A 14,735-nucleotide genomic window follows, 5' to 3' on the forward strand; every position below is an offset into this window, starting at 1 on the left:
TAGGAGGCTAAATATAAAACTCTACTTGGCCACACTCCTGTGCGTAGCAGAGCAACTGAGACCTTATTATAGCTTATTCCTTCTCTCCGATCATCTGGTCCGGGTCTATTAACCATGCTTTTCAGGCTTTGTCACCTGAACTTTGGAGCAGGCTTCCTCACTTCATCATTAGTTCATTTAAACAACTGCTAAATACAAATTTTTATAGGTTAGCGTGTCATTATTCATTTACCCTTTATTTTTGCCTATAGTTCAAACATGTGAACTACATACTGCCATATATGTGTGGAAGGGTCCATACTTGAGATGAGTAATATAAGAAAAGGGTCCAGTTTTGAACTACTGAATTAAAACATGAACAGTATGCTGACTATGCTAAAACACATGAGAAAGTTTCGCCTTAATGCTCTAGTTCCATTAACACAATGCTTTGTATTATTATTATTATTATTATATTCATTTTAATTTATTTATTGGATGAAAGGTTGTTTAGATGAGGATAAGGATGGACAGACTTCTCAAATGATTAGTAAGATGATCACAGCATTTATTTAGAAAAGCTTTCACTGTAAAATGACAGACACTGGATTTCACAATATTGAACAGACGAGTACACCATGTTTTCTTTTTTCTATGCTAGGATTTTGAGCAAAGTCATAGAAAGACACATCCACAATTACATTATGTTAAAGGCCTTCAATTTTAAAGAACATGAAAAAAAGAACATTTCTGTCTTAATATCAAACATGCATATAAGCCAGATGAAAAATTAGCTTTAGTTTACATAAGTTAGGAAATTAGTCGTCCCATCCTTGGCTATGATTGCAATTCAAGTAGACCAAATTAACAGGAATTTTTTTCAACTTTATTTTGCATTGCAATAGCCTTGATCACAGTCAGCATTAAGATAAACTATACTGCATACTAACCAAAATGTATTGGTCTAGTTTTGCATGAAACGCTATCAAATGATTAATGTGCTTGTATGATACAGTGTTTCTTTTTGGAAAAACGGTAATTAGGCTGCTTTGTGCATCACCGTTTATTTTTTTCCTCTAGATTTTTTTTTTTTTTTTGTATCATTGAAAAATGTGCTATATACAGTCAAGTCTGCCCGAAAGGAAGGCACCGCTCAGCTCCTCATGACCAAGAAGCATCTGTGATCAGCTGAAGATGTTGGCTTTCTTATGACAAAAACAAAGAGGCATTTGTACATGAACACTTCAAGAATGTAGGAAATTGTAACGACATAAACTGGCACAAAATGTTCTTTTGAAGGTGTGCTTAATGAGAAGTCCTCTGTGGACACTAAATGTTCAGTTTTATGGCACAGAAGTGACTTTAACTCATCTTATTTCACAGCTGCATGGCTCTTGGCTTCACTTTTGATTTTTCTGCATTCTTTCGATCATAAAATAGTTTCTAGTTGTTAAACAGCAGGTGGTTCAATCCCTGACAGCAGACATCGTTTTGTTTACTTAATTCTGTGTCTTTTAGGTCTATAGGTCTGCTACAGTGTATTTAAAATGCATTGCATTTGTGGTCTTCGAGTTCATTTCTTCAATGAATGATCATTTCGACAACATTTTTACTGCGTGTTTTTCTAGACACAGAACGTGACAGTTTTCCTTTTGGATTTTGAACTCAGGTGTAAGGTTTTGTAATCATTACAGTCATTTACCATCATGAATTTGTGTTGCTGCATCTCTGCAGATTAACATTTGTGCCATGGTTTACTGAAGCTGCTCATCCTGAAAGTAAAACACTTTGGCACTTTCTTATATTCCTAACTCTCTGCCCTCACTCTCTGATCATTTCTTTCCTCAGACTGTGGTGACAGACAGCAGGGGGTTATAGACTTTCTTCCCATCCGCAGACCTGGTTCCATGAGCCAGTAGCTCCTGTATAGTGATCCAATTGTCCAGGATTTTGCGACTCCGCTTCTTCATGCTCCTGCGGTGACACAACTCCAGGATTGAAGTTGGTTCTTGCTGTTGTTCGGTTCCCTGCTGTCCTCCTCCGCTGCTTCCCTGCTCCCTCTCACGCTCTCTCAGACAGTCGAGGCGGCTCTGCATCATGAACTCTCTGCGCCGCCGCTGCTCTCGGGCCTTCAGCAGCTGCTGCTTGCGTTCTTCTTTGCTCCAATAACGTCCCATTTTCATTTCGCTTACAGCGTCGTCGTCTGTTGTCATGCCGCTGCGCTCTTCTCTGATCTTCATGGCGCGTGCCTTCAGGAGGCGATCCCTCACAGGCCGCTTGGCCACGTAGCGCGTGCCATCGCTGCGAATCTTCACCTTCCACTCCATTCGAGGGGAGGCAGGCAGCAGTGGAGGAGACAGGGGTAAGGATGCAGCACCTGGGGCCTGGGTAACATCTTTGCATGTGCTACCCAAGCTCATTGGACTTGCATCGCCTCCATTATCTATGATGCCCTCTTTGGGAGCATTTCTTAGTCCACCCAGCTGCTCAGAGGTGGAGGGGGACCTCAGCTGCATGCAGCTCAGGTAGCGTTGAGGCGGCTGTGTTTCAGTCTGACGGCGAGACAAATAAGGGCTGTTTTCTGCACTGCGTCCACCACCCCTGTCAGCCATTCCGTTAGCTTTGGGATTACGTCTCACTCCTCCATCTGAGCCCCTCCTGGTTCCCCCATCTCTGGACAGGGACCTAACCTTTGCACCAGGGCTGGAAGTCTTTGCTTCAGCCCCTCGCCTGTGAGCGTGGGGAGAATAGGGTTGGTTTAAGTTTTCTTGTATTCCGTCCCCTCTGGTTCCTCTCTCTCTCTGCCGAGTGGACGCTGGAGTCTGCATACCTGCTGAGTGAAGACACTCTCCTCCCTCCAGACTCTGTGTGGAATGTGAAGGGTACTGTTCATTGGCAAGAGGGGTACTCCTGCAACTTTCCCCTCCAGTGTTGTAGGCACTCGTGCTATCTTTGTCTGAGCGCTCCCTCTCGGGAAGCTCGTTGATATCTGAAAGAGCATGGTGACAGGATTCCTCGCTGACCAAAGTACCATTAATGTCCAAGCGTCCAGCTCCTGCTCCAGCCCCTACACTTGCCCCATTCTTTTCCTCTAGAGGCCAAGCCTTCAGGCATCGCTCCCTCAGCTGCTGCATTTTCTGTGCCCTCAGGATGTTGCGACACTTGAATTCCAAGTGGCGCAGTTCCTCTTCTAGGAGAGCCATCTCATGCTGTGTCAGACTTTCATTCCTGTTCACATCCAGTGAGACACCCCCTTCCTCTTGTGCTGGCCCCTGACCTCCCAGTAACGTTAGAGCATTACTGTTCTTTTCATAGTAACACTTGATTTCCAGCAGCTCTTTGTACCTCTCACACTCCTCCTCAGTCAGCCCAGGCATCATCATCCTCACAGGATCTGCCTTGTAGGGCCTTTCCAAACGTTCCCCCTGTTCCAAGCCGCCTCCATTAACAGATTCCAGACCTAAAAGGGAGTCCGTGCTAAACTGGAGGTCCTGGGAATGCAGCAAGGGTGGAGTTTCCCCTCGGCTGGAGAAAAATTTGCGCATGCTGCCTGGTGTGTTGGTTGCATTCGTATTGGAGGCACTAGTGTGGTCGTCTCCCAGAAGGTCATGCTCTGAAGACTCCTCATAGCGTGTGCTTTCATCTGTACGACCCACCCCACTGTCTAGCTCCTGGCTATTGCTCAGCACTGTCTGAAGCAAACTGGGGGAATCCCTGTTCAGTGAATGACTGTGGCTGGGTAGAACACCTGCAAAACCTCCAGGTCCTGCACCCAGAACAGAAGGGCTGTTCTTCACACTATGACAGCTGGCCAGGTGGACAGCATTGTCTAATGGCTCCAGCTCCAGCTCATCTGGATCCAGCTGGTTGTCATTCTAACAGGTAAAAGGTGTATCCAGCACCAGTTGATGATGGCAGTTGTTCGTTGTTGAAGAGACAAAAAACACAGGAAAATTATTCATTTGGAAGTTGGTCAAATCAAAGAATGGGTATCGTAAAAGTCAATGGTAAGTTTTTACATACAATATGAAATTCAGCAGGTATACGGTCATAATATGTTCATATTTCTTGATGGCAGTTAAAATCTGGGCAATGCCGTTCTGAATCACCTGGTGACTCGGTGACATGAGATCTGACTAAAGAGTATTCCACTAATCAAGTCAGGAAAAAAATGCAGCCTTGTGGAAATCATTAATGGACAAAAATGATATAATGACTGTATAATGGTTTTTACTTGAGCATCAACACAGACCTGTCAAAAATCCCTCCCAGGTTACAAGTAGACAGCTTTACATTTTTGAGACAGAACTGTGGAAATGTTTAGATCAATCACTAATAAATCAAATGTATCATTATTTAACTTCAGAGGGTTTTGAGACAAGCCAGCATTTAACGTTTAATATTAACTATGTCAACTGTATAGTTGAGGTGGGTGATGGTATGGTTATGAACGATCTGACTAAGACAAAGCATGTGTAAAGGAAAGGAATGTCACAATTAAAATGGCATCGATGTAATACAGTAAAAAACAAAGAAAGAAACCCGACTCATGTCTACAAAAGAAAAATAATTTCCGTTTCGGCTGAGACATGTTTTCAGTATTTAAATAACCCAAAAGTCTGATAATAACAGTCTGATCAATGATTTAAGTTTAAATACTGGCCTAAATAAAGCTTACATAACGTCCTGACCAGTTTAGTTTCAGTCCCTTGATCTTAGAAAGAATAACCTTTTGAGAATAGCAAGGGTGTCGATTTGTGTGTATTTTACACAGACAGTGTAAGGTGAGTTTAAAGCAGCTTAACAACATCAAAGGTAGTAGACTGTGAAGGAGGCAGTTGCTTATTTATACGGGTAACAGACACAGGAAAACAAGATCCGTGACTCCAGTTCAGACTTACTCTCCTTTTAATCTGGCCTCCAACCAAAGGTGTACTTCAGCGGCTAAACTTTACTGCCTTTATGAACTTGCTGTTGAATTATTAGCCTTAAAATAGTGTTTTAGAGTTGAAAATACATGAAAAAAAAAAAAGAACCTTGAAAATTTGTGGAATTTTTGTGGAAATTTGGACCAATTTTTATCTTAGCAGTACTGATAAAAGCAGCTTTAATTTCGACTACAGTGGATGTCTGAACTGAGTCCTTTTGTGTCACTAGATGGAGCCAGTGGTCTGTAAGATTTTTACACTCAAAAATACATTTGATTTCCATTTACCAATATGTCTCTACAGAAAACAACAAACAAAAAATCTGAGAGGATTAGGTGCCAAAAAGAAAATAAAAGTGATTTGATGATATGTAAGTATCAGCATTAGTGGATGAGAGTGATCCAGTCTTTAGAAATTAATGAGAATTTAAATTCATAAAGAGGTGTTGTCTTTTCTAATCTGTTTAATTTGCAGACTTGATTGGCACCCCCTCAAAAGCTAATTAGTTATATTTCAAATACTTGGTCTCAAATTAGTAAACAATTCACTCCTCCTCCTCTTTGCCTAATTGGTTTGATTTGAATGTGAACTGCATGCAGACCGTGAGGCGAGCTATTGATTAGGTTCGTTTTCATTCTCATTCTTTGGCAAACCCCTTCAGTTCTCCTTCTTTCTCCCACAGGGCAACAGATCTCTTTAATCTCTGCTTGTGCATTTCCCTCTGATGATTCTCCCTCTCTCACTTGAATCCTAATGTGGGACAATGCCTTAGCAATATAAATCTTGTCAGCCTTTCACAGCCAGTGCTTGTGCTCTAAGACAAGGACGCATTTAAACAGAGGACAGGCTGTTTGTGTGTGTGTTTGGCTTAAACCATTTTAATGAGTGCCTTTTAAATCTGCACTAAAACTCAGACCGCATACAAATTTTTTGCTTTCTCACATATTTTGCCTGCCTCCATATGAAGCGCGTTCTTGTGAAGCTTTGCAATGAAAAATCCATTTGAGCGGGTCGACACGTGTTGTGGTTTTACAAGTAATTTGGCAGAGGTATGTTATTCAGGGCCGTCTGATGTGTGTTACAGTGCCCCCATATCTGCTGGAAGAGTGACCTTGAGTGAAACAAAGTGGTGCCACATTAGCACTGCGAGTACAAGCACTATTTGTCTTTGTCTCTCCCTTCATGTTATCTGTGTTCTCATCGTGTTTTTGCACCCCTTTGCTTTTCTGCCTCCTGAAACACTAAAGCACAACGCCAAGTTATTCCTTTTGTTTTCTATCTCTTCTTTTATTTGTTCTTGTGTCTAAATTACCTTTCATTTTTGTAACTAAATGTTAATGTAATGTCTGTAGTATCACCTATATCCAAGCAAACAAATTTGCTGCTGCTCAAAAAGGGAGATAAAGGGAGAACAGTGCATTTTTCCGCTGGGTATTTTGACTGAATTTTGTAGCATTTTCCCCTAAAAACTGCATCTCCAATTTCCTCACCTCTATCTCGGGTCGTGCGAGAAGCAGGGATACATTAGTGCTGTCCTCTCTGGTGAGAATAGCTACCGCCTCCTCTCTGTTCTGGATGTCCACTCCATTTATCTGACAGTGAAAGGAGAGAATAATGTCAGATAATGTAAGAGCCTTAATACCAATGTTAGATTGAATTAAAGTGCACAGTTCAGGAAAATGGGTTTCTTTATTAAGCTACTGAAAAAACCTCTCTGTAGTTTAATAGCATAGGAAATAATATTCAAGAAGAATTCATCTTAAATGTGGCGCTATTAGCAAATTCTTTTGAAATGAGGCACACAGGATGTGGTCCAGGGGGTTATCTAAGACTTCAGATTTAGGCATTAATATTACATAAAGTAATGGCATAGAAAAGGAACCTTAGCTTAGAAAACCTCTACCTGTAGTATTCGATCCCCTTTGCGGATACGACCATCCATTGCAGCTATACTGTTGGGGTTCACCTAAAACGATAACGGCTGGAATTATGAACAAATGGGAACTACTTTTTTGAACTACTGATAAAGTTTTAACATTCATGATACTGTCTTCACCTCGCCTACATAGATCCCAAGGTCCTCCTCCTCATCAGTTCTGTAACACACTGTCAGACCCAGTTTATCCTGCTGTCGAGACTTGTACAACTCCACCTCCTGATGTAGTTAGAAGAAAGTTAACGAATGTCAGACAGGAAGTGGGGATCAGCTTTCTGTACTAGAGTTTTGAGGTAGCTAATAGGCTCTCACCTCATATTCCAGCTCATCCTGCCTGTCCACTTCATGCTGGTTGATGTCGAAGTAGTCTGTGGGGTCATAGTATACAGGCTCTATAAAGCTGAGGATGAGAAAATTCATGAAATATTTGAGTAATTGGGGCAGCTACCGACTTCAAATGTGTGAACAGAATGGCATGGGATAGCACAGCAGGTGAGTTCTGGTCTGATGGTTGGACATGCTGCAGAATCCAATTAAACTGCTCCCACTCACAGTTCATTGAGTAGATATGGTTCCAGGAGTGGAGGCAGAGGAGGGGATGGTGGCGGGTCGGGTGGGGGTGGAGCTCCACAGGGATGCTGGCTGCTCTTGCCCAGAGTCAACATATGCTGGAAGCTGATGTCTGTTTGGGTGCAGCTGTCCACACAGTCGGCCATGCCCATGGTCACTGGCACTTGGCCTCCAGGAGCTCCTGCTAAGCCCGCCCGTCTGCGGGCCCCCCTCCTCAGTATGCTGGATAGCACAGGGTCCCGTATGTCCAGGGTGGGATCCCCCGACAGACGTGTCAACTCCTTCCCATTCACCTGAAAAAAAAACAACAACAACAAACATCACAATTCAATAGTGGAAGAGCAAAATGAGAGGAGGAAGAGGAATAAAATAAAATAATTCCAGGAAGAAGAAATAAGCTGTAGATTTTCCACAGCTGCAAAAAATAAACAGCAAGCAGAAATGACCAGAGACGGAATTTTAGTAAAAACCAAACCATAAAGATGCTGATATGAATGACAAGAAGTGGAGGAGAGGAAGATAGCAACTCATATCAGCAGTTAGATTAAATGGGCAAGGTTAGTTCACAGACGGAAATGAAGGAGGGGAAACTACAGCTACAGATACCTAAAATAAAGCAAAACTGACACTAAGTTAGTGAACAGAAAACTCAAAACATACACTTGAGTGTCACAAAGCTAGTAGACTTCATACAGGGACATAGAAGCGTAAAAACAAGTTATATAAAAGGCTTCGACACATCACACCAAGCAACAGAGCAAAAAGCCGAATACTGAGACCTTCAATCGACCATCAGCGTCAAAAGAGCACAGCATGTTGCTTATGTGACCCTTCTGTGGAGAGAAAGAAAGCCATCAGGAAAATGGTGAAGTTAGAAAGTAATTACAACTGTGAATAGATGGAAAATGGAAAGGGGTCACTGAGAACTTTTTTTTTCTTATAATGGAGCAGACCAAAGGTAATGGCAGAGAAAAATCGCATATTAAGCTTCAACATTGACAAATATCAAATGGAGTTTCCTCAGTACGTTAGTCATTCTGGTCTGCAAAACACTTTTATCTTTCGCCTGTGCAAAATAAAGGTGATTCCTCTCTGCATAAATCTTTCAATCTGGAAAACATAGTTTCATTTTCCTTCTTTTTACAGAAGAGTGGGAAATGAAACTGAAAACCTTCGTAACATAATTTTTTGCCAGCAAATTACACTTTCAGAATTTTGATCGGGAAAACATTTATATCTATGTTTCATAGGTATTTCAGATATTTTATTAAGCATACTTTTATGTTCTTAAACAGACCCAAATATACGCCACAGTATACTGCTCCTGCTTGTGTATGTTTTGATTCACTTGTGCTGTTTTAATATCCTTTGGCTTTTGAAACTTCTCCTTTCTGTCCATGTACTGTTCGAACAGCAAAGCGGAGAGAGGGCATTAAAAATGTAAGATTATTGAAAATACAACTGGAGAAAAAATGAAACAGTACAAGGATTTTGCCTTCAAGGTGACTTAAAGCAAAACAATCCTTATCATACCAAGCAGTGCTTTGCACAAACCTAAGGGAGAAAGATTCATTCAGTATTCAGGCTAAACTGGCTTGACTACCACCACAGAATGAAATGTTATGTATTTTATACATTCAGCTTTCCCACAACATGTGATTTCAGTACTCTTTTATTATAACAATAGCCCTAATTTCTTCAATATTTTAGTTGACGAACAACTAATTATAGGTAACATTATACTCAGTGGTTTATTTCTAATTTGCAATTATAGTACTGTGCAAAATTCTTGAGTCACTCCTCATTTCTTTGTTTGGTAGGAAAATTGAAATAGCTGCAGGATTTATTGGAAGATGCTTGTATTAAAATACAGTATATGAGGAAAAACATAATTTGCACAATTCTAATGAGACTGAAAGCCACCATTTAGTCTGACCACTTTTATTCTTCAACACAGACTTAACTCTCTTAAGCAATATTTCATGTATATCTGAGTAAATGTAAGTAGTCTTCAGCAATAGTTCTCCATGCTTCTTCAAAGAGATTCGTTGGATGGAATGCCGTAGTCGTACTCCTTCAGTAATTTTGAGATCCAAGGATAGTGTCCCATTGTGTTTTTCTATCTAAGTGTGCTTTTATTGGTTGGCATTGTGTTTGGGATCATTATCATGATGAAATGATCAATTTAACAAAAATAAACTACAAGAAACTCTGGATCTTTACAAGATAAATATAAATAAAGGTGGCATGGCTCTAGACGTTTGCATGGTATTGCATGCTAGCATGGAAGCTAACAATAGCTTTAAGCTAACTAGCTATTGAAAATTATGTATAAAATATATATTGTATATAAAAGATGGATATAGCTTCAGACTATACTACCGTGAAGTGCATTTCTGCAAGTACTTTAGCTTTACTGTATACTTCTAATATCTAGTAATCTTTTGAAAATGATTAAAAAAACAACAAGGGAGTGTGTCATGTTACCAATTAGCAGAATGCTAGCAATTTATAATGAAAAACCATTTTCCCTGTGAGAAAAACTAAAAGACATAAGTGTATTTCAGTTCTGGCATATTATTACTAGTGCATTTGTGAAAACTAAAAACTACAGGCCCTTTGGTCCAGAAGCAGGACTGAATAATTGTTTTAGGTGTTTAGCTTCATTTTCAGTTTGTGGTCATGATTGCTATTTTTAAGTCTGAATACAGTGATTTTGGTTTTATATATTATGGCCTCAATTAGAGTCAAATGGGAGACTAAAGCTGGGTTTCTGATGAACCTATACTAATTAAGCTAAACAGCAAGCCTCCGCTGGCACTAATAGATTGCTGGTTTATCAGTCAGATCACCCCCTTGCTCATTATGTCGCATTTCAAGACACTCCAAGATGACAAACACAGGATGCTGTAACAGTGGATTTGTTCATCTTTTTTATGCAGTCCGTTAAGGATAAGGATCAGAATATTATCATTGCTTCAACAACTGGGGCCTCATAGAGCCAATGCGTCACACGTTTGTAAATTTCAATCTAAAATACCATTAATTTAAAGACATTTACATCACATGTAGATGAATTTAATTTTCTTGGTGTCATTCCGTATGAGAGACAGCAAAATGAAGATGTGTGCATACCAATGTTACTGAGCCAGACAGCCTTGGTATAATTTCATTCTTGTTGTACACAGTCACTGACCTTGGCTGTCTGCAACTCGCCACATCTTTACCACTCTGCTTCATGTGCCCACTCCCTCTTTCAAATCTTGTCCCCTTCCAGTAATTGCATGTCAAATCAATGTTCCCCTGTGCAGCCAAGCACAAAAACTTTCTTGCCGCACTGGGCTCCTGTTCCCCACACTTTTTTTCTTCCCCACATTGGTTCTCCCACATACTCCTACAGCAACTGCATCTCCATCCCTTGGGGTCTACCTTTCGTGTTTTTCCATAGCATCAAATTCCTTTCTGTTCTCTGCATCTAAAGCCATGTCCTCTCCTGCTTCTTCTCTCTCCAGTTTTCTCCAGGCTCTGCATTTATTTTGCCATGCTGCCTCAGCAGTTCTGTCTGCTCTGTCCCTTCCCTCGAGATAGCAATTCGCACTCCTCTATTTCATTTTCCATTTAAAATTATATTAAAATTCAGAAAAAACAGTCTCCGAGATTCACAGCAGGGGGCTGGCGGTGGTGGTATCTACGGTGGCTGTGAAGTGGAGGGTGGGGATGTTGTGGATAGAGATGAAAGAGAGGCTGAGTTCAAAGTGTAGACGGAGAAAGCAAAGCATACGAGACATAAGGAGCGGAAAGGAGGTGAAGAGAGGTGTAATGATGATGGAGAGATGTAGAAAACAAGCTTTCAAGAATTGGCCGGGTAAATGTAAACAGAGAGCGAGCCTGACACTGCGATCGAGACTTGCATGTAAACACACACACACAATGGAGCTTACGGGGAATTACTAAGTGGTTGATGCATAATTAGTTTTTATCCGAGAGCCCTTTAAAGAGCAAATTAATCCCATGTGCGGTACAACAGGCTGAGATGAAAAAGAAGGGGGAAGGCAATGACTCACTACACAATAATGCACATTATCTCACACATAGTCTTCATTGTAGGTTAAAAAACCCCTACACAAATAAGATCAATCTTAATCTAAAGTGCAGCCTTTAAGCTTTTCTTCTCAGCATCAACAAATGTTTTTCCAAGCTTGTGTTCATTTGCATTTCCATAGTGTTTATGCAGGAGCATGCATGAACGATACCTGCACCAACCACCCCCGACTTATTGAATTCTGACTTGTTTGGTAATTGATTTTTCTCATCCTCCCATGCTTTGAAAGCTGCACCAGTCACCTCAGAAAATCAATTAATCTGGAGACAGAGCTGACCTACTCCAGATATAACCCCGATTGTTTGATATCACCGAGCTAATTTAAGTAGACAAGCCTGGAGTGGTTGTCTTATTATAAAGTGATAACACTGAGAAGATATCGATTTGACAAAGTATTCACACATTGATCATCGCAAGGATAAGCAGAAGAGAATGGATGGATTCACAAATTGCTTTAAATGCTTAGGTAGATACATAGATTGGGCATAGACAAACACACCTTTGGCATTACAGACAGCTGACACTTGAGAAGGTAACAAACAGTCTGTCAGGCAGTCTATTTAACTCCTTTAAATTACCTGTTTGTCTTTTCCTTTTTGCTCCAGTTGATGCTTCAATTATTTCTAACACACTGTTAGGGTTACATAGAAACACAGTCATACTGATGCCAAGAAGGTTATGTGATCGTTCGGTTTATCTGTTAGTTTGCACAATTACTCATGAAAATCTTATCACAGCTGGGACCCAACTTAGAAGTGATTAACTTTTGGAAATGATCCATATCCGAATCTGGATCTGGATTGCCACTGTGAGATAGGCCAAATTGGACATTTTCCACACACCAGTTTCATGATTACTACTACAGAAAATGTGTAACTGTGATATTTAAAAGCTGAAATGCCATCTAATAAATAAATAACATGGAAATGATTCCAGTCATTCATCTATTATTCTGATATTATTCTAAATAACTGAGTGACTGTATGGGTATTGTTAAAGACTGTCTCCTGCAATTGTATTTTGTGTTTAATTGACCAGAAAACACCAGAATTTGACTGATATCATTATTTTCTTTTCTTTCGACATTGCAGTAACATCATTATCACGGTCACTGAACTGATACTGATATTGTCAATCATCGCAGTCCTCATTTCTTGTCATTTTTTCACAAATACATATCAAATTAAAATAAGAAAAATCGAGACACATCATTTTGATTATCTTAAGAAAAAATGACAGGCTTAGAGGGATCCAGTTATTCTTGTTGATCCAGGGACTAAACCCATTCGTGGGAAGGAGGGAACTGACAGTCTTGGCAGAAAAATGCACTCTCCATCTGCTCATTTTGATGTATTTGTCAATATCTTTAGCTCCTCCTGTGAACAGGATGTTGGTGTATAAACATATAACGAATGGCTATATGAGACAACTGAGTTTAAATTGTTTAGGTAGGATTTATAGAAGCAGCACTTCACCTTATATTTGACTACTTTATAATGTGCTGTAAACAATTTCTCGCCAGTTTTAAGATGTTAGATAGAATAAAATAGTATTTTAACCAATTCAATTAAAGTATTTATAGGAAAAGGTGTAAATAAAGAAAAATTATATAATCGGTGAATGATATCATAACTCCAATATGATAGCACTGCAGTACAGCATGCTGTTGAAATACTTCTGTAGTAAATCATGTTACAGTATACTGTCAGATGTGTCTTTATTCTGTCCACATGTGCCAGCATGCGGCTGCCTTTGTCATTCACACACACCGGGGTGCACCGGCTGGGTGTGATTGCCTCTGTGCACTTATCCAGCTTTATCAGCTGGTCATTGGTATGTATCGATTCTGATGTGTTTGCTTCTTGCCAGTGTCAGCATGTTTCTTCTTGTCACCGTGAATGAAAGCACATCAGGTCCGTTTAATGACGCGGGTTGCCATGGAAACAGCCTCCTGCTTTACAGTGACGGGAGAGGAAAAGAAGGGAGCGGCTGAAGGGCTCAGAGGGGAGGAATAGGTTTGCTGAGTGTGTGGATCAGGTACTCTGTAAAATGTATGTAAAATAAAATGCTGCTTAAAAAATGGTTGGTAATATTCATATCTGCCTGCAGCTCTGCGATTCATCAAGTGAACCGAAATATTTCTTCTTACTTGTGGCTGTAGGACGCAGTATTGATTAGAAACATGCCAATGGGTGTGTACCAACCACCAGTATGCAGCGTATGTGTAGCAGAGGCCCAATGTATAATGCATGAGTTTTATTCCTTTGGCAAGAGAAGCAAGTGTTTTGATATAGTCAGATTTAACAGGCTGGTTTTAGAGCGCGATGTAGCTGTAAGCTGTTTAACGCTGTATTTATTGTCTAATGACAGACTCAGTTACTCAGTAGACTGCATCTAATTTGAAGGTATAATTATACATGTTAGTTAAGGAAAACAGCTCAAAGCCGCTTCCCTCTAAAGGGAAAATGAATAGCGTGGAAAGCCAGGAAATGTGGGGTGCAAGTGTAATTATGTTTCTCTTTTATGATGTTTTTTTTAATGATTAAGTGCCGTGTACCTCAATTTTTTGCTTGGCGTGATCTTTGGATTATTCAGCCATCTGCACAGCAAGATTTGCTTTTTCAGTTATCGTTACCGTAAAATAACCTTGATTGAATTTTGTGTAGAGAAGCAGGTTTCTGATCACCTTCCTGTTGCTTTTTTTTGCTTCTTAAGTGTTTTACTTTTTTTTTTTTTTTTTTAGCAGTTTAGCACAAACCAGCTCGTGCTTCTTTTATGAGACTTCTAGTGTTCATAATATTCTGATTGCACTTGTAGCGATCAGCCTCTCTAAGCCAAGGGCTTTGGCTCCGCTTTGATACCCCATCTGCGTTCGCTCTCTTGTCTCATACTTGTTTTTCATGTTTAATAGACCACACTGTATGTAGTCTTGCTGTCTCACCACCTCAATACTTTTGGGTGCAGAGAAAGCATCTTTCTCTGCAACATGACAAGTCTTCTGCCTGCTCCAAATCATACACCCTATTTTCACGGCTGTCACTCTTCACTCCACTCCTCACCACACCCGTCTGGAAGGCACGTGCAGGTGTCTGATCAAGCTGAATGGACTCTGGGATGACAAACCTTGACAGATGCCTATGTCTGACACAACCCTCGAGTACAGTTGACTTCACAATCACCCGATTAATGAAATTATGTGTTTTCTACTTGCCACAATGCT

General features: G+C 40.4%; 1 protein-coding gene across 3 annotated transcripts in view; it reads right to left on the reverse strand.

Moving 5' to 3' along the window:
• Positions 1-525: 525 nt before the first annotated feature.
• Positions 526-14,735, reverse strand: part of LOC309697633 (PDZ domain-containing protein 4-like) — a 30,711-nt gene continuing 16,501 nt past the window's right edge. For 2 of the 3 annotated variants that reach the window (XM_082519696.1, XM_082519695.1), the window contains exons 2-7: positions 7,396-7,706; positions 7,156-7,243; positions 6,964-7,062; positions 6,811-6,873; positions 6,398-6,499; positions 526-3,854 (exon numbers count right to left, since the gene is read on the reverse strand). In XM_082519696.1, the coding sequence (XP_082375822.1) occupies positions 1,824-3,854; positions 6,398-6,499; positions 6,811-6,873; positions 6,964-7,062; positions 7,156-7,243; positions 7,396-7,565 (2,553 nt within the window). In that variant the 5' untranslated portion in view covers positions 7,566-7,706 and the 3' untranslated portion in view covers positions 526-1,823. Of the gene's footprint in view, positions 3,855-6,397; positions 6,500-6,810; positions 6,874-6,963; positions 7,063-7,155; positions 7,244-7,395; positions 7,707-8,192; positions 8,247-14,735 lie in introns of all 3 variants that reach the window. The other variant, XM_082519694.1, reaches the window with a different exon arrangement.

The sequence above is a fragment of the Aulonocara stuartgranti genome (genome assembly GCF_965226115.1).
Source record: "Aulonocara stuartgranti genome assembly, chromosome: 20".
Taxonomy (NCBI): domain Eukaryota; kingdom Metazoa; phylum Chordata; class Actinopteri; order Cichliformes; family Cichlidae; genus Aulonocara; species Aulonocara stuartgranti.